This window comes from Sycon ciliatum, chromosome 6, assembly GCF_964019385.1.
Source record: "Sycon ciliatum chromosome 6, ocSycCili1.1, whole genome shotgun sequence".
Lineage (NCBI taxonomy): Eukaryota > Metazoa > Porifera > Calcarea > Leucosolenida > Sycettidae > Sycon > Sycon ciliatum.
Window position 1 is genome coordinate 17,139,697 of NC_088648.1, and position 27,824 is coordinate 17,167,520.

At 48.1% G+C, this 27,824-nt stretch overlaps 1 protein-coding gene across 1 annotated transcript; it reads left to right on the forward strand.

Annotated features, from left to right (window-relative positions):
* LOC135819510 (uncharacterized) lies at positions 1 to 27,824 on the forward strand. The gene is made up of 5 exons (XM_065332730.1): positions 1 to 1,246; positions 19,316 to 19,518; positions 23,455 to 23,507; positions 24,314 to 24,403; positions 25,519 to 27,824. The coding sequence occupies exons 1-5, from the start codon at positions 906 to 908 to the stop codon at positions 26,401 to 26,403; spliced, it is 1,572 nt and encodes a 523-aa protein (XP_065188802.1). The 5' UTR covers positions 1 to 905; the 3' UTR covers positions 26,404 to 27,824.

The following is a 27,824-nucleotide window of genomic DNA, read 5'->3' on the forward strand; positions in this document are numbered from 1 at the left end:
TAATCAGCGAGCAGGCTGAGCAGCAGCAGCAGAAACAAAAACACGCACTAGACGACCACCAACTTCCACCCGGATCTAGTAGCACCTTGCCACCCCTGCAGGAGAACCGACGAGGAAGACGCGAGTCGCTGCGACGAGCTTTGGACGCTGGTCTGCAGAGCAGGGAGAGCTCCTATGGCACAATAGGGCCGCTGATAGGCCGACGAAAGATCAGCAGGCGCAGGCAGCTCAAGGTGAATAGCCAAAGCGAGCCATCACTCGCAGATTATCAGGACCTTGACAATGACAAATCGCATCCGCGAGACCATCCTCCACCAAAAGTGCTGATATCTGATACGAATGGTGATTGCCTGCAGCCTGGCTATTCCGTTCCAAACGCAGTTTTACATTCTGATCAGCAGCAGCAGCATCACCGTGCGGAGAATCACTATCAATCGGCGGGCAAGCATCAGAAGCAGCTCCAGCAGCAGAAACCGTATCACGTGCACAGCTCAACACTGCGCGGTTCAGACGTGTCCAGCCTAGGCTACTACCAGTACCATCGTGGTCTCCACCATACCACTAGTTCGCATACGTACGGAAGAGGCAGTTACCTCTCGTTCGCCTCTTCCTCTCTGGCGGCTGGAGCAGGGCCTGGCGAATTTAGCAGCGGCGCGCAGCAGTTTGGTTCCTGTCCCATCGTGTTTGAGGCGGCGTTCAGGGACGACCTATCTTCCATATACTCGAGTGCGACTAGGCGCTCGGAGCATTACGCTGCGTTCTCACCCTCTAGACATCGCGTGCCCGTTTTTGCCAGCTTGTCCTCTATATTAGATCGCCTCCCCAGAGACTCGCTGGCTTCGACCTTGGACAAAATTACAAGTCCTACGAAGAAGCACTCGACTGGAGTAGAGTTTAATGCTACCATGGATTGGCAAAACCAGCACGGCAATGGAGTCGGATTCAACCATCAACCTACAGCCAGCACCACTTCCAGCGGTAATCAAACGGCCTCGCAGACGACAGAGGATCCGCGCGTCTACGACAACTTCCATATCCCCAACGACTCCAACCTTTACGACAACCTGAAGAGACAACTGGGAGCATCCAATGGCGGATCGCCGCAGGTTCATAGCTCAGAGCAGCAGGTCGGGCATCTGAGTCAACACCCAGATGGTATGGTGTATCCATTCGATACGACAGCCACGGAGAATAGCAGTCGGGATGGCGGCAATCAGCAAGGTCCAGAAGTGCAATCAGCCTACAAGTAAGTGCCATAACGTTTGTGTCCGTTATGACCTGTGTGTATTTCATGCGCGTACTATCCAGGAATATCGGGTTAGAAATTTGACAATGAAAGCAACTGTGAACAGAATACTGGATAGAATTTTGCTATCATAGTTTTGCTTATTCGTGTTGGAATGGACACTACATGGGTCAAATTTAATCCTATCCCCAAAGCTAACAGAGCGAGGAATGTAAATATTCAGTGCGTCACCCGACACCAGGTGGCGAGGTGAAATTAGAGTGCTATAGAAAAGAGAATCAGACAGCAACTGAGTCCAAGAATTCCTGACCAGTATATTCACCGGGACACGTTTCATGTTTATGTGATGCTGGTCTAACCCCGAGGCCTCCACGGTGGCACACAATCTTCTCAGTTTCTAAGTTTTTTGCCGGAGAGAAAACAGTGGACGATCACGTGGGAAGTGCTCCAGGTCTTAAGATAAACGCGTGAGTAGGTGCGATGTGCATAATTCAAGTTCAGTCAGGCAACAGTGTCGCTAGACATTTTTAGTGTATGTGCCGTTCCGACCTTTCCATCAGATTATAGAGTACGACGTGGACTGCCGACTAGGTACGAGGCCGTGCTGCGGTGCTTGTCGGATCTTGTGGTGAAGCTACTCCTTGCTTGCTGGTGCGTTTGTAGCTCACACACACACACACACACACACACACACACACACACACACACACACACACACACACACACACACACACACACACACACATACACACACACCACACGAGTTCCGTGCGATATTTTGGCTCGTGTGGGAAATGCCTGTCTTTCCTAGGCAGCAACAGATGTCCGCGAAGATCCTGTTGTCATACGTTAGTTACAAGACGGTTGCAGACCATCTTTTTTTTAGGGTCATCCTGTTGGAATGATGGCACGCTATGGTAATGCGAATACACGTAAAAATGTTGTTGCGTTTAAGTGAGAAGGAGCCTGTGACATGGTGTCGCCATTACACGCCACTTTGCTAGAGCTCTTGGAAAGCGGGAAGGCAGCACCCAAGGGTGTATGTATCTCCAACTAATCTGGCCCTGCAATGCCTAGAGATATGAGAGGTGCTGACTACTGGATGCCTGGCAGGGACAAACATGGTGTCTGCCAGCGTTACGGTCAATTGTGCTGTGTGGCAGTGGCAAGGAGGCGTGCTGGATCGGAGAGAGTAATCCATGTGTTGGGTGTCAAGGTTTGCTACGTACCTTGCAGTCTCTAGATAATCATTGGGGTTTAGTACACACCATTGACGCGAGAAAACTTGCTGTTTCTCTCTTGTCACGTGTATTTTATTTCGTGAGTCGAACGTGCAGACGTTGTGCGGGTTGTGGTGCAATGAACTATTGATGGTAAGGTAAACACTACGAGCAGGTGAGACTGCATACTCGTGCAAGGGCAGGTAGCTACTCACAAACGGCTGTCTCACTGCCCTGTCCCTGCCTAGAGCATTTGCACGCTGAACAGGACGGCAAACAGAGTTTGAACTTGTCTGGAAGTGCGGATTGTTATCTGCTGTACGATAGCCCTTTGACGTGAAACTCAGAGTAAACAACTAATGACGTTTTCCGCCAGTGTGTCCACTGTGTGTGATAAGAACCCACTCCACCATCTCTGTTTGAGTTGGTAACAGTTAGCTGCGTGGTATCATATGTGCTCAAAGTCCATCATTGGTCTCTTCAGCGTATTTGTATACGTTCCCGATTGTGCATTTCGCAGAAAAGAGCTTTATTCACTTTATAATGGGGCAACAACAGAGCTTGGTTCTCCTAAAGATATCTGTGATGGTCTGAAAGTGAGGCTTAGGCATCCGCCGTCCCGGTGGGAACTGTAGCTTGCCGAGTACAGTATTTTACGGATGAGTGTTTCCATAATCATGTCATGAGTACAGTAGCCACAGGGCGAAGTAGGGACCTGCCAGGAGCGATTCCCACGATCATCATCTCCATGATTGTTTTGACCACCAGAATGAACAGCTTTATCGATTTCAACAGCTTTGGAGTATACCTGTACATGTACACGCCGAGCCAGTTGCAGTTGCTCGTGACAGTGTTCAATACAACAAGCTGCAGAGCCTAGTACACACACTTGAGAGTAGGCATATGCGGATAATGGCGGCAGAAAAAATGGCAGAATTCGGTACTTTTCTGGTAAGTTTCATGCATGTTTGGTATGTGGATAAAGAAATGGAGCAGAATTCGAGGAATTGCCCGCCATAAGGTTTGTATGGTTCTGCCAATTTCACAGCTTTTCGAGCAGAATCTGCCACCTTTTCGAGCATTATCCGCACACCCCTACTTGAGAGGAATCAAAAGCGTTTCTGCTGTTTCTGCTGTCGGTTAAAACCGTGGAACTCAGAGTTATACTTCAAGAAGTAGCAGAAACGATTTTGTTTCCTCTCAAGTGTGTGCATGTACATGTACCTGTACATACATGACGATGGTACATGTACATTGTATAAGGAGATGAGGTACATGTACTTTTCTCCTTTTACTCGTTCTGATACCTTCTAACAAGATACTCTCCAACGGAATCTGGCAGAGTTCTAACAAACATAAAAAATGGCTTTGGTCCTAAAATCTCAATCGCCTATTCTCTACAAAGTGTTCTCGGTTTGCGTAATCTCCTCAGACCTGAGATTACGCGGAACATCTACACGTATCGAGGAACGACTGGGGGAAAACTATTAAAACGTCCTTTACTTGTGAAAGTGATGATGGTTTTGCATCCAAAAGGATGAACAGGACGTATCAGTCCAAGTACATGCACGTTGCACCCTACCGCGAATTCCTGAAGAAGAAGGCAGGTTCAAGTGGTGCATGATCTATCCTGGAACGATAACTTGAATTTCCCCCACTGCAACATTTCCAGATTTGGGTTCAACTAACCGCTAAACACGGTATGATGATCACGGTGACACTCGTGTGGCTCCACTGAACCCGCCGTTTTCTCATCCCCCCAATCGAGAATCTGATATGGTGAACGCGTGTTGGCCTTGTTGCTCGTTGTACGCTTTGGTGGCGAGGAATGTACATGTACATGTACATGTAGCTTGTAACACGACACGAACCATACTCAGGGCCGCCAGGTTTCCCTATCTCAAATGACAAGGTAACACAATGTACCTTCGAGTGGATCTAGTCATGTTCGCCGAGCTCAACAAAGTGGCAACAAGCCTTTGGCCTAGCCTGTGTCGACGCGTCCTTCTCGGTCGCGGGATGATTTGTTAGATGTTGCACTTTAGGAACGAGTGCAAATAATTTTTAAATCGTTGCACACCTCCATGTAATTAACGCCGTCCTGCCATTGCGACCACAAACGCTAACACACGGAATATGTGGGCTCCAGAACCATTGTCGAGTTTCCTTCTCGGAAACACTTGAGGCTGCACTCGCCGTGTTAGATAGAATGTCCAGTGTCCAGAGTACACAGGCAAGGGATAGTACTTTGGAACGTGGCGCGAGGCAGATGATCCCTTCGCATCATTCTGGCAGCGTCGAGTCCGCCGCGTACTTGTGTTGTGGAAACGGTCTGATGTGTTCCCTGGCCTTGGCTGCACTTCCCGGCACCGATAGCGTGTTGATGTGCGTTACGAATCGCTCCCCTTCTTGGTCCAGTGCTAGATCTGCGAAGCGAGTCCATCTTGCCCCAATACCCTGGGGCATACGAAATCATATGCTCACCGTGGATCGGCGACTGAACTCCAGTGCATTTGAATAGAAAGTGCTTGCTCATGGCGAACGAAGGTGATGATCAACAAGACAGGCACTGTACTACAGACACAGGCAACTTGAGGCAAGTGGATGAGGGAAACGATCCAGTACTAGTAATTAATATATATTTTAACGCTTTGCCTGGCCAGGGGAAGCGATTAATTGCATGCTCCATGCAATCTGGGGATCGAGCACATTCCACCATGGCCACCTCAGCTCATCTTACATGTATGCGAACCAAGCGCACACGTTTGTCGTCTCCGTCTCCATCAGCGGTGCTCTCATGGGCACGCACCTGCTACACCCAGAACTCATCTTTGGTGTGCATTGGAAGACGTCGCTATCATCGTGAGATGGTGCCTAGAGGCGGGCTCACACCCCAGTATGGAACTTTCCCCGTGTTTAACCCTCAAGACAATGTAAATACGATAGAAGTCATACTGGCGAAAACATTGCGTCAAATCATCCCACTCAAATGGGAACAGCCCCATTCACCGTCCCCAGGGCTATTAACTGGCAATAACTTCATGGGTCCAGTTGGCGTTTGGATGGAGCACCACTTCTCAACTACTCAACTGCTGCCTTAAACCTACGAGGTGATATGATAGGAAGAAAACGCGGTCAGTGTGTGTGTCGACATGGCGCTAATAGAACGATAATACACGCTGCCCACCCATCAGCATCGCCATATATGTCTAATTATGTACAATCATGTACATGTAGTACATGACCTAGCCATTCGTGTCACAGTCACGGGTAGCTACATGTACATGTACTTCAGTATACCCGTTTCAAGTAGAATTAATTTTAATACCAATCCTAAGGGAAATCCCCTGCCATCGTTGGTGTCTAGCCCTTTCCCAAAGATGCTCGCCACTTTTTTCGCAACTTACTTTTCGTTGTTTAGGAAGAAATCGCAACTTTCGCAACTTTCTTCATTTTCGCGAACTATTTCGCAACTTTTCCGCAACCTTGGCGCAATTGGCCCCATGGCATGGGGTCAAAAGGTCAAGTCACCGACTCACCGACTACTAGTACATGTACATGTCGGACAAATGCATACTCGTACTCGTACTCGTACTCGTACTCGCTCATTTCTCGCCTGCCTTCAGACTGATTTCAAAGAAACAGTAGATCAACGTTAGTTATGATAATGTGCATTCCCTTTTCCTTGCACTGGAATGATGTACATGTACATGTACATGTTGATCTACATGTAGGATACATGCAACAGTACTTGCACTGTGTAAAGTGGTGGTTCACAGCAGGAAAGGGTGCAGATCTACGAGTTTGCTGGCGCTGCACTTCTGCTAGTTCTGCTCCCTTTTTTGTCGGTTTTTGCACAAGAACTCTCCAATTTTAGGTTGCAATATTAGCAACTTTTTCGCTTTTCTGAAAATATGGATGCGATTTCAGCAACTAGCACTTGTTTTGGCACGGTTGCGAAAAGCGTAAGTTGCGAAACATTATGGCATCTTTGGGAAAGGGCTATTGGTGTCTCAATGCATTGTCTCGCAAGGTGTAAGGAACTGGCTCTTCGTGTCAATGTCACATCATCCCCCACCACGTACTACAGTAAAAGAGCGTACAATCATATACATGTATGCATATGATACTCAATCTGTGGACAGAACTGTTTCGTCCTTTGTGGACTCGTCAGCGCAGCACAGAGGAAATGAGGCCGAACCTGATAGCAATGGAAATAAAAATTTCCAATCAGGCCCGAACGTACCTTGCCAGAGTGCTCAAACTGACAAGTCAGTGAGCTCTGCATAAAGCAAACAGCAAAGGCACTACCCCACGCAAGAGTGCTCAACTGCTACAAGAGCAGGAGCGAAATACTCAATCTGCGGACAGAACTGTTTCGTCCTTTGTGGACTCGTCAGCGCAGCACAGAGGAAATGAGGCCGAACCTGATAGCAATGGAAATAAAAATTTCCAATCAGGCCCGAACGTACCTTGCCAGAGTGCTCAAACTGACAAGTCAGTGAGCTCTGCATAAAGCAAACAGCAAAGGCACTACCCCACGCAAGAGTGCTCAACTGCTACAAGAGCAGGAGCGAAATACTCAATCTGCGGACAGAACTGTTTCGTCCTTTGTGGACTCGTCAGCGCAGCACAGAGGAAATGAGGCCGAACCTGATAGCAATGGAAATAAAAATTTCCAATCAGGCCCGAACGTACCTTGCCAGAGTGCTCAAACTGGCAAGTCAGTGAGCTCTGCATAACGCAAACAGCAAAGGCACTACCCCACGCAAGAGTGCTCAACTGCTACAAGAGCTATGTTATTGTAATTGCCAAAGCCTGCTTCTGTCAACCTAAGTCCTTGATGGTAATAGTGCACACGCTCACACATTCACACCTCTCCCTGGCGCCAGCAACAGTAACCGTTACAACAATTATTCTTAGAATACAACACCCAGGGAGGGAGGGGGGGGGGGGGGTGCGTACACTTAGACTTGGCTATCTTTTAAAATTAAGTGTTTGGTGCTCGTGCACAGTACTACCTCGTCTCTCATCAATGTTTCAGTGTGACACCTACATGACATGTACATCAACACGACCAGTGTAGTGTTCAAGAAGCCATGACGAGTGCTGAGTTGTATGCATCTACATGGCTGACGTCCACATCGTTCCTTGCTGTGCACAATCATGCTCTCCAGCATTCCACATCACTGCCGGTACTAGCTGCTCGGCGGTGAGGTCTGCGTTCAACACCGAGGATATAATTTAATAGATGGGCGCAGTGATGTCCCCCGATGCGAATGTCTTTGCTTGATAATGTTCCTCGACACGTCAGGTGTGATGCGGCCGCGAATCCGGCTAACTTTTCGTTTTTTTACTAGCAGCAGGGACATATAAGGACAGGTATTCAAACTGAGTTATTTCTTGTACTGTGTATCTACATTAGTGTCTAGTGCGTTACAGTAGCCTTGAGCGAGCACGTCGGTCCTTCCTTTCCACATGGCCTACGAATCGAACGGCATATACAACGGTAATATCGCGATAATAATGACGTGGCCAGAAACGGTGGCCTGCTACGAAGGGGACTTCAACCGGACCGTGCGAAACACCGCAGGCGTAACGTGGAGGGCTTTGCTATGCCCCTAGCACGGATTGAAAACCCCATTATGTGACTTGGCGGGGGTGCTCAGCTGTACTGCACAAACGTTTCAGCTGTCAAAACCAATGGCTGAAGCGTATTCTCATCAAGCGCCAATGCCACTGAACGTTTTGTGATCGGCTTCGCAAAGCCACCTGCAGCACTCTACCCTTTCTTTCTACAATGTCACTTCGTCCTATTGAGTCCCGCTCATGAATGCTTCTCAATGCGTCATGTCACCATACTACAAGAGTATGCTTCTGATTACCTGTATTCATTGGAAGTGTTCTAATTTCCCGCAAACTCCAATGCACCATTGTGATCTGATCCAATTGAGGCGATTCAAGTATTATAATGCTTCAGATTCGTTGCGTCCACGCTGGGAAATGAGGTTAAAGCGTTTGATCATCACGCTTGCTTCATTGAAGCTCGAGGTGGAGACCAATGCAATGTTATGCACATACATGTGCAACGTTACGACATGTAGTTTATGCGCGTGTAGTTGCAACTTGTTCTTGTGCCCGAGCGAGGAACATTCCCATAAAAAAGAAGTGCGCGTACAAGTTGTGTACCTTGGTAACACCGAAACCTGAACGCGTGAGTCCTTTTTTACGAGCGTTCTTCGCCAGGCTCATTGCCACAAGCGCAACGGTGGTCGGGCGGCTGCTAAGCGATTGAACACTGGACAAGATCACCTGTTTTAATAGCGAGTAACGTAATCCAGCCAGTGCCACTGGCTAACGGTGGTCGAGCAAGTAGCCGACTGTTGTCGTTCGGAGAGACTCTAGAAAGCCCGTGGTGCTTCGGGGGTGATCTTGTAGCGATGATGTAGGGAGACCAGGAAAGGAGCTGTGGATCGAGTAGGCAGAGAGCTGCTGCTGTGTTCCGTTGTACGTCCACACTACACCGTGCTCTGGGTCAGGATCGTTCACGATTTGCTCCCCTTTATGTCGCACAACCGGCAAGGTCGGTCCCATCGACACGTCTATACAACCAGGAACACTATGGACACATGATATGCCCATATAGCCATGGTAGGGACCATGCATATCTCAGCGTGTACTCCAAATCCTCCTATATCCCCACGAGTTTCCTCCGTTGGTACGTACACGCTCTAAACGTGTGGCCTGATGCAGCGAACGGCGCGCGAGCAGTAGAAGCACGCTTTCGAGTAAACTTGCGAGCAATTTGTAGAACAAAAAAAACTACCGATCACCCTCTGAACAGAATCAATGTAGGCCGAAACGGCTGAGTGAGCAGAACGTACCCTTCAAAGGGGTCAGTTAATTATTTGTTACCACCGACTTGAGTGTGCAAGCAAGTAGATATGTAAGAGTATTTCCAATCTGAGAATAGTTAGTAGCCAGTATTATTTTGATGTATAAGGATTGTAGGAGGGTCCGTGTTAGCTGATCGCGACCCATAGGAACCGAGGCAATAGTGATTATCCTGTCTCCAGAAAGACGAGCTGGCCACCGACTGTCGCAGTCTAGCTTGTGCGTATCTGTTGCAGGAGGTGTATGCCCTGCAACTGTCCAATCCTAGTGCACACTAGTTGGCTGGTTGTGCAGGAAGGCGTCTTCTCAAACGATCGCTTCCCCTCTCGCTCTCTCACCTTACCATCTGCATCAGCCGGGCTGTTTCGACTTGTTTTGTACTTGACTGTAATCCATACATTGGATATTCCCAGTGAGTTCGACTTCCATTTCAAACCATTTGGCACAGGGTGAGCTAACAATAGGCACCTTCAGCACCAGTTATTACCTGCATCAATTGCCCATTGATAGTCTTCCACCTCTCCGCCAGACATCTTGATTGCCTTCTCGGAAGGTGTGCGTGAACAGAAGCCAATCTGCGCTCTGCTGTTGGGACGGGTGCCGACCTACGACGAAGTGTCGTCCCAGCAATGTCGGGCATCTCTCGTCTATATCAGCTCACCGAGGTACCAAGCAAATGGCTGCGAAATCCCCTGGACAACTTTCGCAATTGGTAAGTGACATTCGTTAAACTAAAACGAGGGGCAACTGAAATCTATTATCGATCGGCGATGATTCTTCGCCCTCCCATACATGCACTGCTGGCAGGTTTGACACATGCCAGTGTCGGCCAATCGGCTAGGGTTTGGCAGAACAGAGATGCTGTGGTTCTTTTCGCGGGCATACACACACACACTCGCCACGGCGCGCGTACACGCATACACAATCGTACCTAAGTCACTGTACCGTCGATGCAGCATTTTTTTTAGAATTGATCTGTCATCGTAATTTATTGGGGAGTAAACCTAGGATACTAGTATTTGTCTACCCATCGAGTTATGTGACGTCTTCTGTATCTGTGGTCTGGATTCGTCTCCAGAGGAGGTCTAGAGTTCAAACGCGATTCATGTAAGGAGCCGTGAGTACAGGGTATGTTTTCAACGGGAAAGTTGTCGAGTTTGTTTCCAGCAATGATGTGTTACTACTCCTACGAGTAGATTGGTCTCTGGTTGAGTCCCGGTGATGAGACTTGAACTTTTCAAAATTGACATGATCACCTAGTTTGGAAAGATGACAGGTTGGAAGATCACATTGAAAAGAACCACAGCTCTTCACGCGTGAACATACAAGCTACATTTTTTTTGTCACCGGGAATTTGGGTGCGCAGCTTTCACTACCGAATGAATAGTTCTTAGTTGTCATTTCTCACGATGACAGTTTACTGAGTTTAGTGAGTATTTCTATTCATTCTTGTTTTTAGAAATAACCACACACCTTTAACGGCAGCAAAGAGACAAATGGAATGGCAGAAGTTGGGGAGAGCCAGGGTAGCTTGGCCGACCATGGCATATGGTATGGGCTTAATTGAAACCCGAGCGCTCTGCGGAATGTGGGCGATGTTCATGGAAAGTTGAGGAAACGAAAGACCTACTACTGTAGGACAACAAAGGTCAGTAGGAGTTGGCACTACCTGTAACCATCGATGATATTGCGCACGCAAACCATCAAAAACCCGAGGGCAGTGGTGTGCAAAATGCACTTCCGTGCATTCTTTCGTATCCCTTGTGGCAACATACCAATTTCGGTGATAGTCACAAGAAGGAGAGTAGGGCAGAGTTTGTTCCGGGACATTGGCCAAACACAAAGGAGGCTTCTATCAGCGGCAGTATATATCGAACCTAAACGGGTTCGTATCCACCCTTCTAGGTAACACCTTTCATGGCGCCGTGTTGATGGTTCTAAAATGGATTCTTCCCTATTGGGTCCTGCTCATGGTTTCGACCATACGGTGTTCGTCGCAAAGGGTCTGCTGGAATGTTTGTTTTACGATAGCAAGCCACAAATGAGTCAAACATGACGGGCTCCACTTTACACGGGTAACCCATAACTCAGTTTCTCTGCGGCGAAAATTCACCTGCTCGGTGATGCGAAGATAGAGTGGCTAGCAATATACATGTACGTGTGTAGGTAGACATAGTACGAGTCATGAGTTCAGAAGATATTCCTACATACTTCGAAGTCCTGTAGTATGTCATGTTCATGTACCTTTGATTGTTCAGTTTGTTCTTGAATGTACACAGAAACACTTGTGGATGAGTGAGGCACTCGGCAAACACTCAGCAGACACTCGGCAGACCCTTGGACGACTGCTTGCCTAAAGCCACAGGGCTTGAGAACTCAGTTTTACTTGATCTGCCGATTAGTCGTCTATGACCTGTGGTCGTATGAAGTGGCGTCTCCAGAACAAAGCGCGAATCGTGACTCCCTAGCACGACTACGACTACAAACGTCTGCCTTTGGTTGAATGATTACTGCGGAAATAAGAGTCTAAACAGGATAACGCTTATGTTAGATCCATGTTTCGGATCTGTATTGGAGAACGGGCTGTTTGTTTGCGGGTCGCCAGAGTGTCGAGTGAAGAATGGACCCCATCGAAATAAATCCAGCATACTAGAAATTCGTTCGCGGGGTGCAGGATCTGTTCAGGTAACACAACTTTGTTTGGGAGAGGCGCCGTGAAGTTGTTGAAGGTTCCACAAGTGGGAAGAGGTTGATGCCTGTAACACCAGCTCCCGGTGGGGACTGGCGCACTCACTAAAACTGCCTCCTATGGCATTAACCCATGCCGACTGCTCAACAATTGAACTTGGTTCCAGTCCCGGCGTTTCTGTTCTCAGTTCTTTCCTGTTTGAAGACATTTGCGTGATAAGTAACCTCCTCTACAAACTAATTTCCTATATGCATCGTCGTACCATCGATATCTGCGGACCCTTTGTCGCTTCCTTCTTCGTGTTATCAGGTTCATTTGTATGTGTATGTGTTTGCTTTGAATGGTCACCAATGCCTGCATTATGCGATAGTTGAAGCACGCACAGTGCCAATGTCATCACACCATAACACAGGCGGTCTTTACGGACGCATTCCTTCATTCGTTTACTTACAGTATGTATACATGTAATGGCGAGTTCTGGTGGTGATGGGCCTGCGGTGACCGATATGGAAGCGCAATGGCGTGGAAGTAATTGTGCCAGTTTTGTTCACTTTAACTTAGTTCATAGGAAAGGATGAGCAGCAGCTACGTGAGCCAGGCCAGAAGAACATGCTCTTCACAGCTCGCCTCGTGTACATCTACATGACATTGTGCATGTGCTTTCAGTACGTACAGTATGTATATCATGAACATCTTCGGAAAAAGAAAGAAAAAAACATCTTCGGATATTGGACAACGGTGGTGTCGATCGTGTGCACAGCTTTCCACAGCCCTACCGAGGGACATGTGGAGAACAACACACGTCTATTGTCAAGAGGAACCTTGATGACCACCATGATCTTCAGGCGGTGTGTGTGTGTGTGTGTGTGTGTGTGTGTGTGTGTTTGTGACTGACGCGGGCTGCATCCTAGTTGCTCTATTTGCGTACCTTGGAGAGAAGGTGTGCCGTGGCCAGGCGCCGTGCTTTTAAAGATTGGAAAAGAAATGGGCTTGCGGTAGCTGCAGCACCACACACACACACACACACACACACACACATGGGGGAGATTGCCCTGTCGCCAATGGATTTACCACGACGGTGACCAAAGCGTGTCACGTATACATACATGGTTTGGAAACTCTGAGCAAATTCTTCTCATCAGAATCTCTCTAATGCGAGCAGTAGACAGGGGAAGTCAGGTCGCCTGTTCCAGGTCTAGCGAATCTACCGCCCCATTGCGTATCACCTAGATGGCACAGGATTGTTACAGGAACACATGAAAAACATTCTGCGTATGTTCCATTGCTCGCACCTTTTCCTGGCCAGGCTGTGACAGCATTAAAAGGAAGGGCACATCTCCTGAAAGGCACTATGCATTCCGACTGTTACTAAACACAGGTCTCACGCGCGCGAGGTGTGATCCACGCCATGTGCACTGTGCTTGCTCGGTCCGTATACGGGCCGTGAACACGGGCCGAGGTAGCGCTCATTGGCGCTACCGATACGGCTGCAGTGACCACGGAATAGAACCATTTGTACCGGGCATCAGTTGAGACGTTTAAGCGAACGTGCTCACACGCGAGTTTCCTCCGCATGGCGGTGCTGAATTGTAAGCAGTGTTGTAGAGCTCGTTGCTGCGGAAGGAGTTATAGTCAAAAGCGAGTGTGCGTTACTTGTGCGTGTGCCTTTGGTGATGGGCTCTACAAGTTTTCCAGGATGCGCTGCAGTCTCTGTGCAATACCAGCGAACGGTCACATCACCCTGTGGATGTCGAAACCCATTTTCCTCGTGGCATCGAAGTCCTCCTGACCACGTTCTGTGGAGTTTTCGGAAGGCCGTGCAACGACCACCTAGGATCCCGCTCGGATGTAGCACCTCCCATTGCGCGCGGGCACCGTGTCCAAGCGCAGCTGTTTTCACAGGTCTGCTTCTGAGGTTCTATCCCGACAGCAACTACCTTTGATTAGCGCTACACCAGCACGGGTGTGAATCTAATTGTCACCCTGTTGTAACAGGAGCATGCAGTTCTCTCGATTTGGGTTACACCCAAAAGTGCCTCCTGGGGCTCAGTGCCTGATCGAATTATAGGCTGTGTGTGACCTTTTCGCTAGTGGAACGGAGAGAGAGAGGCCTGAAAGGCGAGATCAGCCCTCACTGGTGCGAGATTTCGTGGAACGGCTCCATCTCGTCCGTTGAACAACCATTATAACTGTTCTGTTCCATGAAGAACGAACATTATCACTGTAGTACTCGCTTTCATTATAGCCCGCCAAATCCCTCGCTCGTTGTTGGGAAAATAGGATATAGAAGTACCCCGCGTGTAGAATGGGAAATCGTGCTCGCTCCTCAATGGCGTCGTCACGTGGAACTCTGTACGGGCTGGTGTCCAAGCTGATGCAGTCGTAAGTGATACATGTACATGGATATGAGCATGTTTGTTTGTTTTATTTGAATTCGCACTGGGCTAAACGAGCAGAGATGCTCAATACCAAGGTAGCGGGATAGTGGAGGGGAAATGAAAAGAATGGGTGGTGAGAGGGGAAATGAAAAGAATGGGTGGTGAGAGGGGAAATGAAAAGAATGGGTGGTGAGAGGGGAAATGAAAAGAATGGGTGGTGAGAGGGGAAATGAAAAGAATGGGTGGTGAGAGGGGAAATGAAAAGAATGGGTGGTGAGAGGGGAAATGAAAAGAAGGGGTGGTGAGAGGGGAAATGAAAAGAATGGGTGGTGAGAGGGGAATAAAAGGAGGAAAATATGTACCAAATTCAACTTGGATGGTGAGCCAATTAAAATTAAATTATAGTGAAAAAACATGAGCCTTCCAAGTTGGAAGGTTGTTGGTTGCGCCTTGGAGTGGTGTTGGAGCTAGGTGTCAGGTCGCCGAATGCCTCAGTTCTCCTTGTCAGTGCTGTGCCATTTTTTCGCACTCGCTGGCTGTATACGATCTGTTTACGTTGGTGGACAGTTAGTCATAACTCGTAACATGTTGTCCTTCTCCTTTTTCACCAACATATGTACTAGTATGTTTATTCGCCAGGTTACATTTTGCATCGTCTTACTGGTACTATCGTCTCTGGTGTAAACTGAGGCAGTTTTTGCCTGCTTTAAAAGTCAAACCTCTGTACAGTGCAACCATGGAAGCTAAGTAATCCAGTAATTACATAGTGTAGTGTTATCCCGAGTTGAGGGGTGGGGATCTGGTCATGGTGTAGTGTTTAAACGGGGAAAGGCAAGGCCATGCTTTTCCCGCGTTTGTGTTTATACTTGAAGTTTATTTTCATCGATACCAAACGTGCAGTGTTCGGCCCAATAATAATAAATTAAGATTGCATGGCGTCAGAGCAAAGAAAAGTGGAGAAGACAAAACGAAAGAGTGATAACTGATAACCAAGCAAAATTAGTATTATAAAAACTTGGATGTTGAGCCAATAGTAATATTGTAAAGAGAAAAGGACCTACGTTGTATACAGTACTAGTTATGACTAACAGTCCACCAAGGTAACGAGATAATAAACAGTCAGATAGTGCGACAACAAGGCACATAACTGACAAGGATATTGAGACATTCGACGTCCTGACACCTACATGTACATGTAGTTGCAACACACCTGCGAAGCGCAAACCAACAACCTTCCAACTTGGAAGACTCAGGTGCGGAAAGTTTCAAGTTACCTTGGTGGACTGTTTGTCATAACTACTAACTTATACAATGTACACGCAGGTCCTTTTCTCTTTTAATAACACATGTAGAAAGGAAAAGGACATATGGAAACGAGTTAAGAGTAACTCTCCACCACTGTAACTAGATACTATATACAGTCAGAAAGTGCAACAACTAGGCACAAAACTGACAGAGTACTGAGACATTCGACGTCCTGACACCTAGCTTCAACACATCTCCGTAGCGCTAACCGACAGCCTTCCAACTTGGAAGGTTCAAGGTTATGGCAAGACCAAAGAGGGGAAAGCAAGCGCAACGACAACACTAGCATAGATACAGTGGTGGAGAGTTACTCTTAACTCGTTTCCATATGTCCTTTTCCTTTCTACTTTTATTATTGGCCCAATACCCGAGTTTCATGTACTGGTAATAATTATCATGCCTCCCTAACATCACCTACATGTAGGGTGACAGTTGCCAATAGTTACAGGAACAGATGTCTAATGTCACATGCACCGGAGTAGTAACTTTGTGTTCATCTTGTACAATGTACACTCAAGTACTGATTGAACTCGGATGGAGAGCCAAGGATTATTTTATAAAAAGTAAAAAAAGTGTAACTATAGTGTAACTTGTACTGAGTTCCTTGGTCCTTTTTTCACTTTTTACAAGTACGGATTACACGTGATCACGGGCTCGTCACACGAAGTCTGAAACATCTAGCTTCGTTCCCTCGTGTTGTACTCTGAGAACTACCGTCAAATGCACACCTCCATCTCCCAGGAGTCCCTAGATTACATTAGTGTACATGTGCACGCACGCACAGCTGCACATGCATTAACTTCCCACGGACACCACACACACGCACGCACGCACACATACCGGCGGGGCGAGCACTGCAGTACTGCAGCACTGCAGTACTGCAGTACTGGTATGCACGCGCAAGCGTGACTACTTCATGGATGATCATATTGACAGCTTTCAAAGTTTGCTTCTGCAAACTATGACTACATCCTGACAGGATGGCTTCATGCATTCAAATGAGAAAACTCCGTGGGGAATAGCATTAAATTGTGTCTGTGTGGACATCACTGGTGAAATGTTTAAATGCATTTGAATCCCGATTGAGACATTTATCGAGGCGTTTAATATTTAAATTTAAAAATCTGATAGCAATCGAGATCTCGGTGGAACTGTCCTCTCTCTGCTGGTAATATACGAATGTAGTGGGTCAGCCTAGAACGTAGTACTCAGAGATGGAGTGACTGCTACTTCGGTGTATTTACGTAGCGACCGCGTGTGTGTGCATGCATGTGTGTTTGCGTGCGCGCGCATGTGTGTAGGCAATTGCTCTTATTAGCTGATCGCAGCATCAAGCAAATCCATTAGGTTCACGGAGTTGAGCATGAGATAACGTGGACTGCATAATTACTCCTTGGGAGCAATGTCGACAAAATGGCACCACAAGTGTCCATCACATAGCTATGCCAAATTCCATTGAACACAACATGAAAGCATCCTGCTTGACATGTACGAAGATTACTAGCCACGACTCTGAGCTACATGTAGTTCAAAGTAGTTAACAGTATCTGAGGGCTATTTGGCAATGGCCCGATCATCCCCAGGCAGCCCAGTAGAACAAGGTACTGCAACAAAGCTGTTTGTCAACAGATAAAATCACAATGGAAACAAGTCTCAGCGACTTCCAGTGGGTTCTGGCGAGTTGAGCGCGGTGCATACCGAATTAAGGCCTAGGCGTGTGTCCCGGTACAGTGTGCACCAGGCTGTTATGGCTGTGTGTGCACCAGCCACACATTGTAGTGGCGGTAGTGATCTTCTACATTTGGAAGCAGGTGACATGAGAACACATGACCTCTAGACATAAGATGGCAAGTACCTCGATCCGTCCGCCCTGGTCCAGTCAGGGTTAAGCGCAGAGTTCGTGTATTTGCCTCAGCAGGTTCACCTCGCCCTCCCAGCCCTGTAACTGCAAAGGTCTTCTTAGCACGTTAACACGCTGCACTAAAACGTCAGACGTTGCCTTCATGCAACGACTTCTTGAGTCGGGAAAGGAGCAGCCCAAGGGAAACCCGCGTACGTCGCCAAGTGCTTTAGGGTAACATTGACTTCCTTGCTGCTTCCTATCACGCTTAAACGAGCGGCGAAGTGCACTTTCCGATGGTTTCACTTTTACGTTGACATCCTGACTGGCACTGCAAGCAAGCAAATTCAGCACTCAAGAAGTACACTGCGTGCGTGTTTGGCCAGTCAAGGGAGAAAGGTAGTAAAACTGGCGATGGACTAGTGTCGGTGCAACCGGCTCGCGCGGGCAGATCATCCTGGGACCATTGGCCAGGGGTGACGGATGCAGAATCGCGAACGTGCCCCTCAGCACTGAACTGTTGACTTTGCAAGGGCCGGTTTCATAATGGCTGAATGCATCGCTGAAATGCTGTGTAGCGAAACTCTGTATAACACACAATCATGATAGAGTTCTGGTAAAACTGTGCGCTATGGCGGACGGATTCGGTGGAGAAGAAGAGCTACAGCTTCTGAGTAGTATGTTGTATCCAATACAGCTACGAAAGTTTGTTATATCCCCCAGATATAAGCAATCGGTTTGTTCCTATCCACTAAATTTTGGTATGAGAAGTTTCGCTGACTGCGAGATGCACGTTGCCTCAGCACTGCCAACCATTTTTCATTAACCAGGCGTGCCGTAGTATACATCATGACCTCTTGAGTCGTGGCGAGCAGGCTGGGCAGCAGTACAGACAGACGTACTGCATTGCGGCGGGCTTATAGCGGCGGACCTCTCACCGCTTGACGATGGCCTGTTCAGTGCGTGGAGGGTGACGTGCCGGTCGTTGCTGCGCGCCATTACACCGCTTCTAATGTTATTCGTGTTCACCATGTTTGACCTGGCCTGCTTCTGACCTCGCTCGCTGCTAGCCCCATTATAATGTTTGACTTAATCGTAAGCTAACTCGAGATCAGTCTAGAAGTAGCCGATAAGCTAAGCAGCTCTTCGTATTCAGATGGGTATCTGTGACGAATAAGGCTGGGTTTACCCGACCAGTCACGGGAAAATCGCCTTGGTGCTTCAAAGCCTTGTTCGAATACTGACCTCGAGACGTACGCCGGTTTCGATCAGACACCTCACAGCTCTGCTGCACTGTTTTGGCGGGCTTGCTGGCTTTCACCCATCGCCTTTCTGTCAGCACAGGCCCGGGCATGCCACACGATGGTCGGTCTCTGGCGTTTCTGCCCTTCTGCCCACCGAGACACTCCCCACTTCACAAGCACACACCCGACACGTAACGGTATATTGCACCCTCTACAGGGTCACTCGAAGCACAGGTGACGTGTACCGCCTGTGCGTTCTAGCTGCTTAGCTAGAGGCAAGACTGGTCAACTAAGCCAGTCAGAAAGGCAACTAAACACACCCGTTGCCTGCATAGTTACCCTGTTCTACAGTTTCCCATGTACGTTAGTAGCTACCTGGGCCGTTCACATTCAATGTAGAGCGTAGCGGTTTCAGCGACTGTTCTGTTCCTTGTATTGTTGAACCGTTGTAAACTAGTTGTAACACTTCAACACAACAACTTCGTCTCGTACCTTGCAGGCAGCAAAGGAGCGGACCTGGCCAAGGAGCGGGAGGCGACCAGGAGCAGGAGCCGGAGAAGATGTCTATGACCGCAGCACTATCATCACCGTCGGGAAAGCTGAATGGCGTTCTGCACGCGTTGTCCATCCTACTAGCGCTGATCTCCATCGTCATTGCAGCACTGGTGGCATCTGGTGATATCCACAATAATGACAATCTCCGTAAGTTGAAACTGGTCTCCTTTCCGTCTTATGATGGTTACATGTATTTTTGTGTCGCTTGTTTGTCTGGTATGCTTGGTCACGTTGCCGTCTCTTTCCTTCTTGCGGTGTCTCCACGTCTCTCTCTCTCTCTCTCTCTCTATCTATCTATCTATCTATCTGTGTCTGTTTGTCTATCTGTGTCTGTTTGTCGCTCTCTCTCTCTCTCTCTCTCTCTCTCTCTCTCTCTCTCTCTCTCTCTCTCTCTCTCTCTCTCTCTCTCTCTCTCTCTCTCTCTCTCTCTCTCCACGTGGCCCTCCCTAGACACTAGATGGCGATCAAGTCTATCCATATCACTCTTCCCTTTAACTCGTAAACGATTAATCCGACAGTGGCCTAAGGCTATGCCTTATTCGCTTTCAAATGTTTTTTACGGATGCTCCCTCCCATTGGACGTACTGACATGTCTATTTCAGACTCGGTTCGTGGAGAGTATTTTCATGAGCCCCAGCTCACACACGGATACACGAAAGATATGCATAATACTTACTCGCTTCTTTCCTGCCCTAGCGGGGAATGACAATAAAAAAACCTGGGCATGGATGCTCTCGGATGTTATTAACAGTGCCAACGAGTTCGATATCAATTCAGTTAGTTCAATGCCCTCCACAAGATATTGACTCCAGGTACATCAACTTAGCGCCAGTATTAGGGGCACCGCTATGTAGTACGCAGACTTTGCCGAAGATCCCTGCGACACGTCTTCTATATGCGCCTTCGATACCAAACCGTCCAAGTCAATCAAAAAACAGGGTTAGTAACGCAGAATGCATTGCGGCTCCCTGTGTAGAGAAGATCCAGGTAAACAATGCACTGCGTGTCCGCTCGATCGCTTTCGTGCCCGACGTTGTCTGCGTGTGCATGTGAGCAAAATATCCGTGTGTGTACGTGTACATGTATGTGTGCTTGTGTGCGTGTACATCGCGCTGAGCAATTAATTCTGGCAAACGGCGCAACAAGGACACCAGTGGCAGTGATCCTTCGTGTGCGGCCTACATGACGACTTTAACACTGGCAAGCATTCTTGTCTTTGTCGACCGTAGGCAAAGCTCTACTGGGTTCAGCACCGCATGTCGTGATGTTGGCGTCCACTGTGTTTTTTAAGACTTGCACTATGTACAGCACGTGACGCTTTTTTTCTGATCGTAAATCAGTCCCCTCTGGCTATTGATGAGCATGGGCAGAAACAGGCTCTACAGAAGTAAAATACGAAGGTTGCGATTTTATGGCAGTAACGTTATGTTGGACTGCCCTTAGTATGTGTATTCACAGTGTGTGTTGAATAGTGTAAAGAGCCCCATCAGGAGTCCATACCCCCTTGTTTTGGCGGCTGAACTCCTGACACCATGCAGTTATGTACTCTTGACAGTGCTAAAGTTACATAAACCGAAAATTCAAAGAATACTAGAAGCAATGGTGTCCTTGGTGGCACGAAAGACATCATGCTTGTGGTCTATAAGTACTATGTTGGTAGTATGTACGAGTGCATGGACATGCATGGACATCAGAAACGTTATGTTCACAGCGTCATGTGCCGGTACATGTTCATGTACATGCAAGTGTGCGGGTGGATTGGTGTACCCTTGTACGGCTAGCTGTCTAGATGTGGCCCACCAACTCCAGGCACGCATCATACACCAAACGCATTATGAACTCTGAAAATAAGGGTCCCATTCCCATTCACTTTGCGGTGGGTCTGATCTACTCGCCTCCCACCGCTTTAGGAGCTGCATCTCCGCCTTGATCCTTGGGGGTGGTGAACGCAAACCGTGAATTAAAAAAAAAGTCTGATGTTCGCAGCCAATTAGGCGAGATGATCGCCTTTTGACATACGGTACATGTACATGTAGACCGAAGGTGCGAGAGTGCGAAACTGGGCAGAATCTCTGTCACCACACTGAACAGCCCATGGCAGTGAGTGACCCTACACGCGGAGTGCTGTTTGCCTAGGCGACCACGGTGTGATCGCATCATAGCCTAACTGAATCACCTGTCTTCTACATTGGCGGCTCCTGCTGTTCAACGATGAGGATCATGCCTCTACCCGTGGGCGAATATTATGGCCAGACCCATCATGGTTTCAGGTGGACTTGAAAGGTTTAGCGGAAGTCCAGTGGGCAGTTGGGGAAAGTTCCCTTTTCGACTCGAGTCATTGGTTTGTATACGGGGGTACTAGTGCCTCAAAGGAATTCCACGTCACAATCATTTTAGAAACTCAATTCGTCAAGGCTGCCTGTCTGATCTGGTCTATGTCCGTTGAGCATTCATCCAAGGTTGAAGGTGGGCATAAAAGAGATGCTTTCACGCGATGTCGCCTCCAGTGTCACTGCATGTGTGCACAACAGCGTGACCATGCAGGTTGCGGACGACGTTAGAAGTTAGTTGCGAGCCGACCATAATACCAGTTCAAAACATAGAGTGAGGTAACGAGTAGGTCATGCCTAGCGGGTAACCTGACCGGACCAACTGCTTGCTTAGCCCATCTGCCTGTCACTTACATCGCACCATGCAGTGAATGACCTAGCGGTCGAGTAACTAAACGTAGCTGCAGGAAGACCCCATCACCTGATTGCTAACCAATAGTGTACCTTGGAGCAGGCCAGCTCGACATCTGTGGCGTGTTTACTACATGAGGCACGTTCTTTCAATCATCAGATGAGAAATAGTCATGTACCCTCATCATCTGGGAGGAATTTTGAAGCATGTCTATTTTCATCATTCGACAAATCGTGTAAAATACTAAATCCGGTAGAACAGCGTTCGTAAACTTGCCTCTAGTCTACCATCTACCTCTATCGGTATAATGACTCCACTCCACTCTACCAGGTAGCTAAAAACGAACGCAGCCTAAGACTTTAGTCTTGCATTAATTATACATACTGACGCCTTTTGAGGAATGGAAGACCAGCAACTTACTTGCTCCCCTCCTAGGCAAAACAAAAAAAGTAGCTAGCAAATGTCCCACCCAGTAGTAACGTATAGTGTGTGTCGACTTTTGCCGTGGATACGAGTCGAACGCAGCAGACACGTTCCGCAACAGACCCAGGCTGCCTTATTGGGCCACTCAGCAGAGTAAGGATCGCGCTACCGGGGTAGAAGCGGCCATCACGACCCGCACACACTCGTCCAAACTTCGTTTTGAGTGTACCCACATTTTCTTATCCTTCCGACGCCCATCTACATGACTGTACATCCAGCTTTCCCAGGGAACGGAAAGAGCATTGTAAGAGGAGTGCCAACTTCCTGAGCTCAGCCAAAAGCGGACAAACGTGAACCTTCCGTTCTTCACTCAAAAGGTCCATGGTCGGAATAGGGCGGAATAGGGCGGAGTGGAAGAAAACATTGGCGCAAGGTTACTTATGCTCTTTGGCTCATCTCTGGTGAAGACTTCTTTCTCCTCCGCACCAGGCACACATAGACGCACAATTATACACACGCACTCACACACACACGCACACACACACAGACACACACGCATCCTGGAAGGAGAGGAATACTGGCACATGCACAGCCTGGCCTCGTGGATCAGCTGAGCAGCTTAGCATAGCAGTCTGGGACTGACAGTACTGCCACAGTCAATACACACAGGAAACATGCATAGTGACAGGCACCGTAACGACAAAGGCAAAAAGGCCATCTTTCGTGGGGCACCACATCAACACAGTATCGGTAGCTTGCAACATCCCGGCAAGTAGGCTGAGCTATCACGAGGCAACTGTGTATAGACTATAGTATAGAGGGAAACTCCATGTGTTGTAATGCTCCATCAAATAACTGTATGTACTTCTGTGATGTACTCTCCACCACTGTACTTCAAGTATGACTGCGGCCGCTCAGTATTCTTTTGATGGACTTTTGTTTGTGTCCATTGTGCGCGTGTGTGTTTTGTGTATGTAGGCGTACGATCATCGGGACCGGTTCAGTCACCCATGGTGGAGTTGCCAGTCGGGGTAAGTCTTCATGTACATGTAGTCTGTACATGTATGTATTATTCTACTCATCTTTGTTTGACTTTGAAACTAGCAATAACATATGACTTGAAAGTGAATGTAGCTTATGTGCACAGTTTCCTGGCTCGCCTGAAGCGACAGCCACATTTCTACATCTGCAATCTCTTTTCGCCAGTTCTTTGCCACACGAAATCTCGCTTAGGATTGAAGAGAAAGGATAACCACATGAACATCCTGCCGATTATCAGATAATTCACTGGCCTTATTCGGACACATGCAACACTGGGAAATGCAATTCTCGGAGTGAGAGAGAGATGCATGTTAGTGCACATGCAGGGAGAGCTTCTGCAAGATAGTATACACCACAGTCTCAATGAAGTACACATGATCCAAATGCAAAGCTATCAACGACGCTCACAAGTTAGCGTATTAAAGACGTTGCGAGCGTTATCTGATATACGTACTGTTATTTTGTGAACAGAGTAGGTGTACGGAGCTCGTGCACGCTTTGAGTGGATACATTTTAGTTCCTGGCGGATAATGCTGGCAGAAATATTGGCGGAATTTAGTACTTTTCTGGCATGTTTCTGCATGCATGTTTGGTATAGCAAATATAGCCTTTAGAACCCGGGTTCTGCCAATTTCAATGCTTTTCGAGCACAATCGGCTTCCAATTTTTCGAGAAATAACACGGCATCTGTGGGGCGTAATGTCCTTAACGAACAGGCTACTAGGACAGCACGTGAATTCATTCTAAACATGATCTATTGCTGGTGGTGCGCGGTGGTGTGTCTGTATTGATGCAGGATCGGCTGATGAGCCTGGAGACGAACATCAACAATCAACAAAGAACGTTACAGCAGCTATCAGCAACCAACACAGATCTTCAGCGAAGGGTAAGACATCATCAGATGAACCCTATACACATTGGCATGTACTGTACTGTACTGTACTGCAAAACCAGAACAATTCGGTAGTGTATTATTGTTGGTACAGGTCCTCCCTCATTATAACGAGTCCGGTTACCGGTACTACATAAACCCCGTTAGTAAATAGAAATCTGAAATCCCCTGGCAAAACGTGGTCTATACAACTGTTTACAGGTCCGGTTACAACATAATCCGTTAGTACATAAAATCCGTTATAACGACCCTTTGCCCAGGTCCCTGGAGTGCCAAACCCTCAGTATAAGATAATATTGACCATGCAGGACCAAGGTCAAAACACGTAGGATAAAGCAGAAAGAGGAAACGTATTATGTCTATGTATTCGTGAATATGGACGATCCTTTGCATCCAAGGAAGAGTTATGTTGGAGTAACTTGGAGATTTTCAATTATCTTATAACGAGTTGAAGCATCCATAATTTATGTTGTATCGAGGGTAGCCCCGGTAAGTATGAAGTAGTGCCTATTTCACCTTTAGCTGCAAGTCCTGCTACAAGATAAGTCTCGTTTATATAAGATAACTTTTTCGATGGCCCAGAGATTATCTACTAACGAGGGAGGACCTGTATATCAATATAATCAGGGTCCCAGTAGAGCAACACTGACCCCGTACTGTCCCGGGTTAAAACTGGTGTTACAAGTACATGTACTAGTAACGTATAGTGTGTAATTTAGGTTGCATTGCTCTTAGGTGTAAGTCGCTTCTACCGAAGTTGCCAACAATAAAGTCCACCGAAAAGTTCTGGTTTTACCACACTGTAATCCCGGCAAAAAGTTCTGGTTTTACCACACTGTAATCCCGGCAAAAAGTTCTGGTTTTACCACACTGTAATCCCGGCAAAATTGAGAACACGGTAGGTAACCTTAGCGATTGAATTTTTGGCAAATGGACCGGCTTTACAGAGGTCAGTGTACACTGAGCTAATTACTTGCTGAACACGTTAGAACACCATTCAGCTGTATACCCACTCAATGTGTGTCTCAACATGTTGTTTTTGTTGTTGTCGCCATCGTCGTCGTCCCCCTCCTCTTCCTCCTCGTTGTTGTTGTTGTTTCAATCTACAGGTACGGGTTGTGGAGGTCAGCCGTCCTGGTTTGCCTATGCAACAGCCAGTACCTGTGCCAGTCCCTGGACCTGGACCTGGACCGGTGCCTGGAGCTGGGCCTGGACCGGTGCCAGTGCAACAGGTACCGCCGAACGTCATGCAGATGGGACCAACGCCAATGCAGGGCGGCGTGTCCACTACCTACATACGCTGGGGGAGGACCATGTGCCCTGGCCAGAGGTTCATGCCGGGCGGGGCGCAGATGGGCGGCGGGGCTGGCGACCCGTTCCAACAGCAGCAGAACGTCTTCCAGAACCAGATGCGAGGACGGTTCATGAACGGCATGCAGGCGGGACCGCGGCCTGGCTCGGTTCATCTCGTCTACGAGGGAGTGACGACCGGCTCATGGAGCAACAACATGGGTAACGGAGCCAACCCGCTCTGCCTGCCCATCCACCCGCGATGGGGCAACTTCAGCGACCTGCCCAACCAGGGAGGACGCCTGTACGGCGCCGAGTATCGCCTGGGTCAGCTAGAGGGCACGTACAACGTGTTTGAGAACACGCTGCAGCCCGGTCGGCTCAACCACCAGAGCGTGCCGTGCGCGGTGTGCCGGGCGCTGCAGGTATCCACCTCGCTCATGGTTCCCGGTGTGACACAGTGCCCACTCGGCTGGCAGGTGCAGTACCACGGCTATCTGATGAGTGAGCGCTTCGACTCCACCAAGGCCGAGTACCTGTGCGTGGACGCGCAGGCCGAGGCCTCGCGGCACGGCGGGTCGAGAATGCCGGGCGTGGTGCGCGAGGGCATGATGCTCTACCCGGTCGAGGCCCAGTGCGGCTCCCTGCCGTGCGCGCCGTACGTGATGAACAGAGAGTTGACCTGTGTCGTGTGCACGATATGATCCGGGATGTGTAGCTACTTCCTGCACTACACTACAGCAGTCAGTGCAGCACTGCATCTACATGTACTTCAACATGAGTAACAGCTATGTGCCTGCTGTGCTGCTGCTATCCGTGTTGAATGTGGATGATGTCACCGATGACGTCATCGCCAATTCCACTACAAGTATTCTCAGTAATTCCCAGACACACGGTGCAGAACATCATTGGGACAAAGCCCAGTTTATCTTTCAGTGTTGCTCGCCAGTCTTGAAGGGTCAGCATTACTGAAGCTTGTCATGGTGTGACCAGCACATTGCTTTCTGATGACTGCCACAGCCCGGTTGATACAGCGACTATCCGTACTCTTGACCTGAACTTTCGCTTGACTGCATGTACCACACCGTAACAACACCCGTCATCGTCCCCCCGGCACAGATGCAGCTTGTTCTGTCTGTCTGTCTGCCTCGCTCTCGTTCTCTCGTCTCTCTCTCTCTCTCTCTCTGTAACGCTCTCGTTCTCTTGTTTCTCTTTCTCTCTCTCTCTCTCTCTCTCTCCCTCTCCTTCTCCCTCTCTCTCTCTCTCTCTCTCTCTCTCTCTCTCTCTCTCTCTCTCCTTCTCCCTCTCTCTCTCTCTCTCTCTCTCTCTCTCTCTCTCTCTCTCTCTCTCTCTCTCTCTCTCTCCCTCTCTCTCTCTCTCTCTCTCTCTCTCTCTCTCTCTCTCTCTCTCTCTCTCTCTCTCTCTCTCTCTCTCTCTCTCTCTTTCTCTCTCTCTTTCTCTCTCTCTCTCTCTCTCTCTCTCTCTCTCTCTCTCTCTCTCTCTCTCTCTCTCTCTCTCTCTCTCTCTCTCTTTTTTTTTCTCTTTCTCTTTCTGACAAGATCATATCACAGCTATTGCCACACTGCTGGTCGGGGTGCAACTTGAGAACACGGCATTTTGAGACGTTTTTCTGCATTCTTTATCGTGTTCAGCTCACGGTAACAGTAAACCATTTGTACTCTGCAATTCCGGACAAGAAAGTATATTCGTACTGCCTTTATTCTTTTGATAATACTCTTGCAGTTGGATTTTGTATGCTAACTTAGTTTCGTTGAGCCCGCAGCTATCACACAATGATCCCAATCAAAACTGAGAACTGCATCTTGAAACCAACTGGGAACTAATACTTACTTAGACATGACTGGATTTGAGGTACCTCCCAGCTTGCAGCAGCATAACGTTACTGCTTTGCAATCTTGTGCTCGGCTTCCCAGGCCTTAGTATCGCTAGACTTGATCCCATTGAAGATTCGGCAGCACTTCGCCTTGCATTTTTTTTAAATGACATAGCCGGACGTTTGTACGGGCATTCATTTGTTTCCATTTTATCACTGCTGATTTCAATATCATATTCAAAATTATCAAAATTGATGCCAGTCAGAACTGAATTTTAAGAGCATAACTGA

What these genes read in the sequence shown, in the direction of transcription:
- LOC135819510 (XM_065332730.1), top strand. Translation starts at nt 906, where the DNA reads ATGGATTGGCAAAACCAGCACGGCAATGGAGTCGGATTCAACCATCAA. An exon ending in GAAGTGCAATCAGCCTACAA is followed by an intron (nt 1,247 to 19,315) that starts GTAAGTGCCATA and finishes CGTACCTTGCAG; the next exon opens with GCAGCAAAGGAGCGGACCTG. An exon ending in TGGTGGAGTTGCCAGTCGGG is followed by an intron (nt 23,508 to 24,313) that starts GTAAGTCTTCAT and finishes GTATTGATGCAG; the next exon opens with GATCGGCTGATGAGCCTGGA.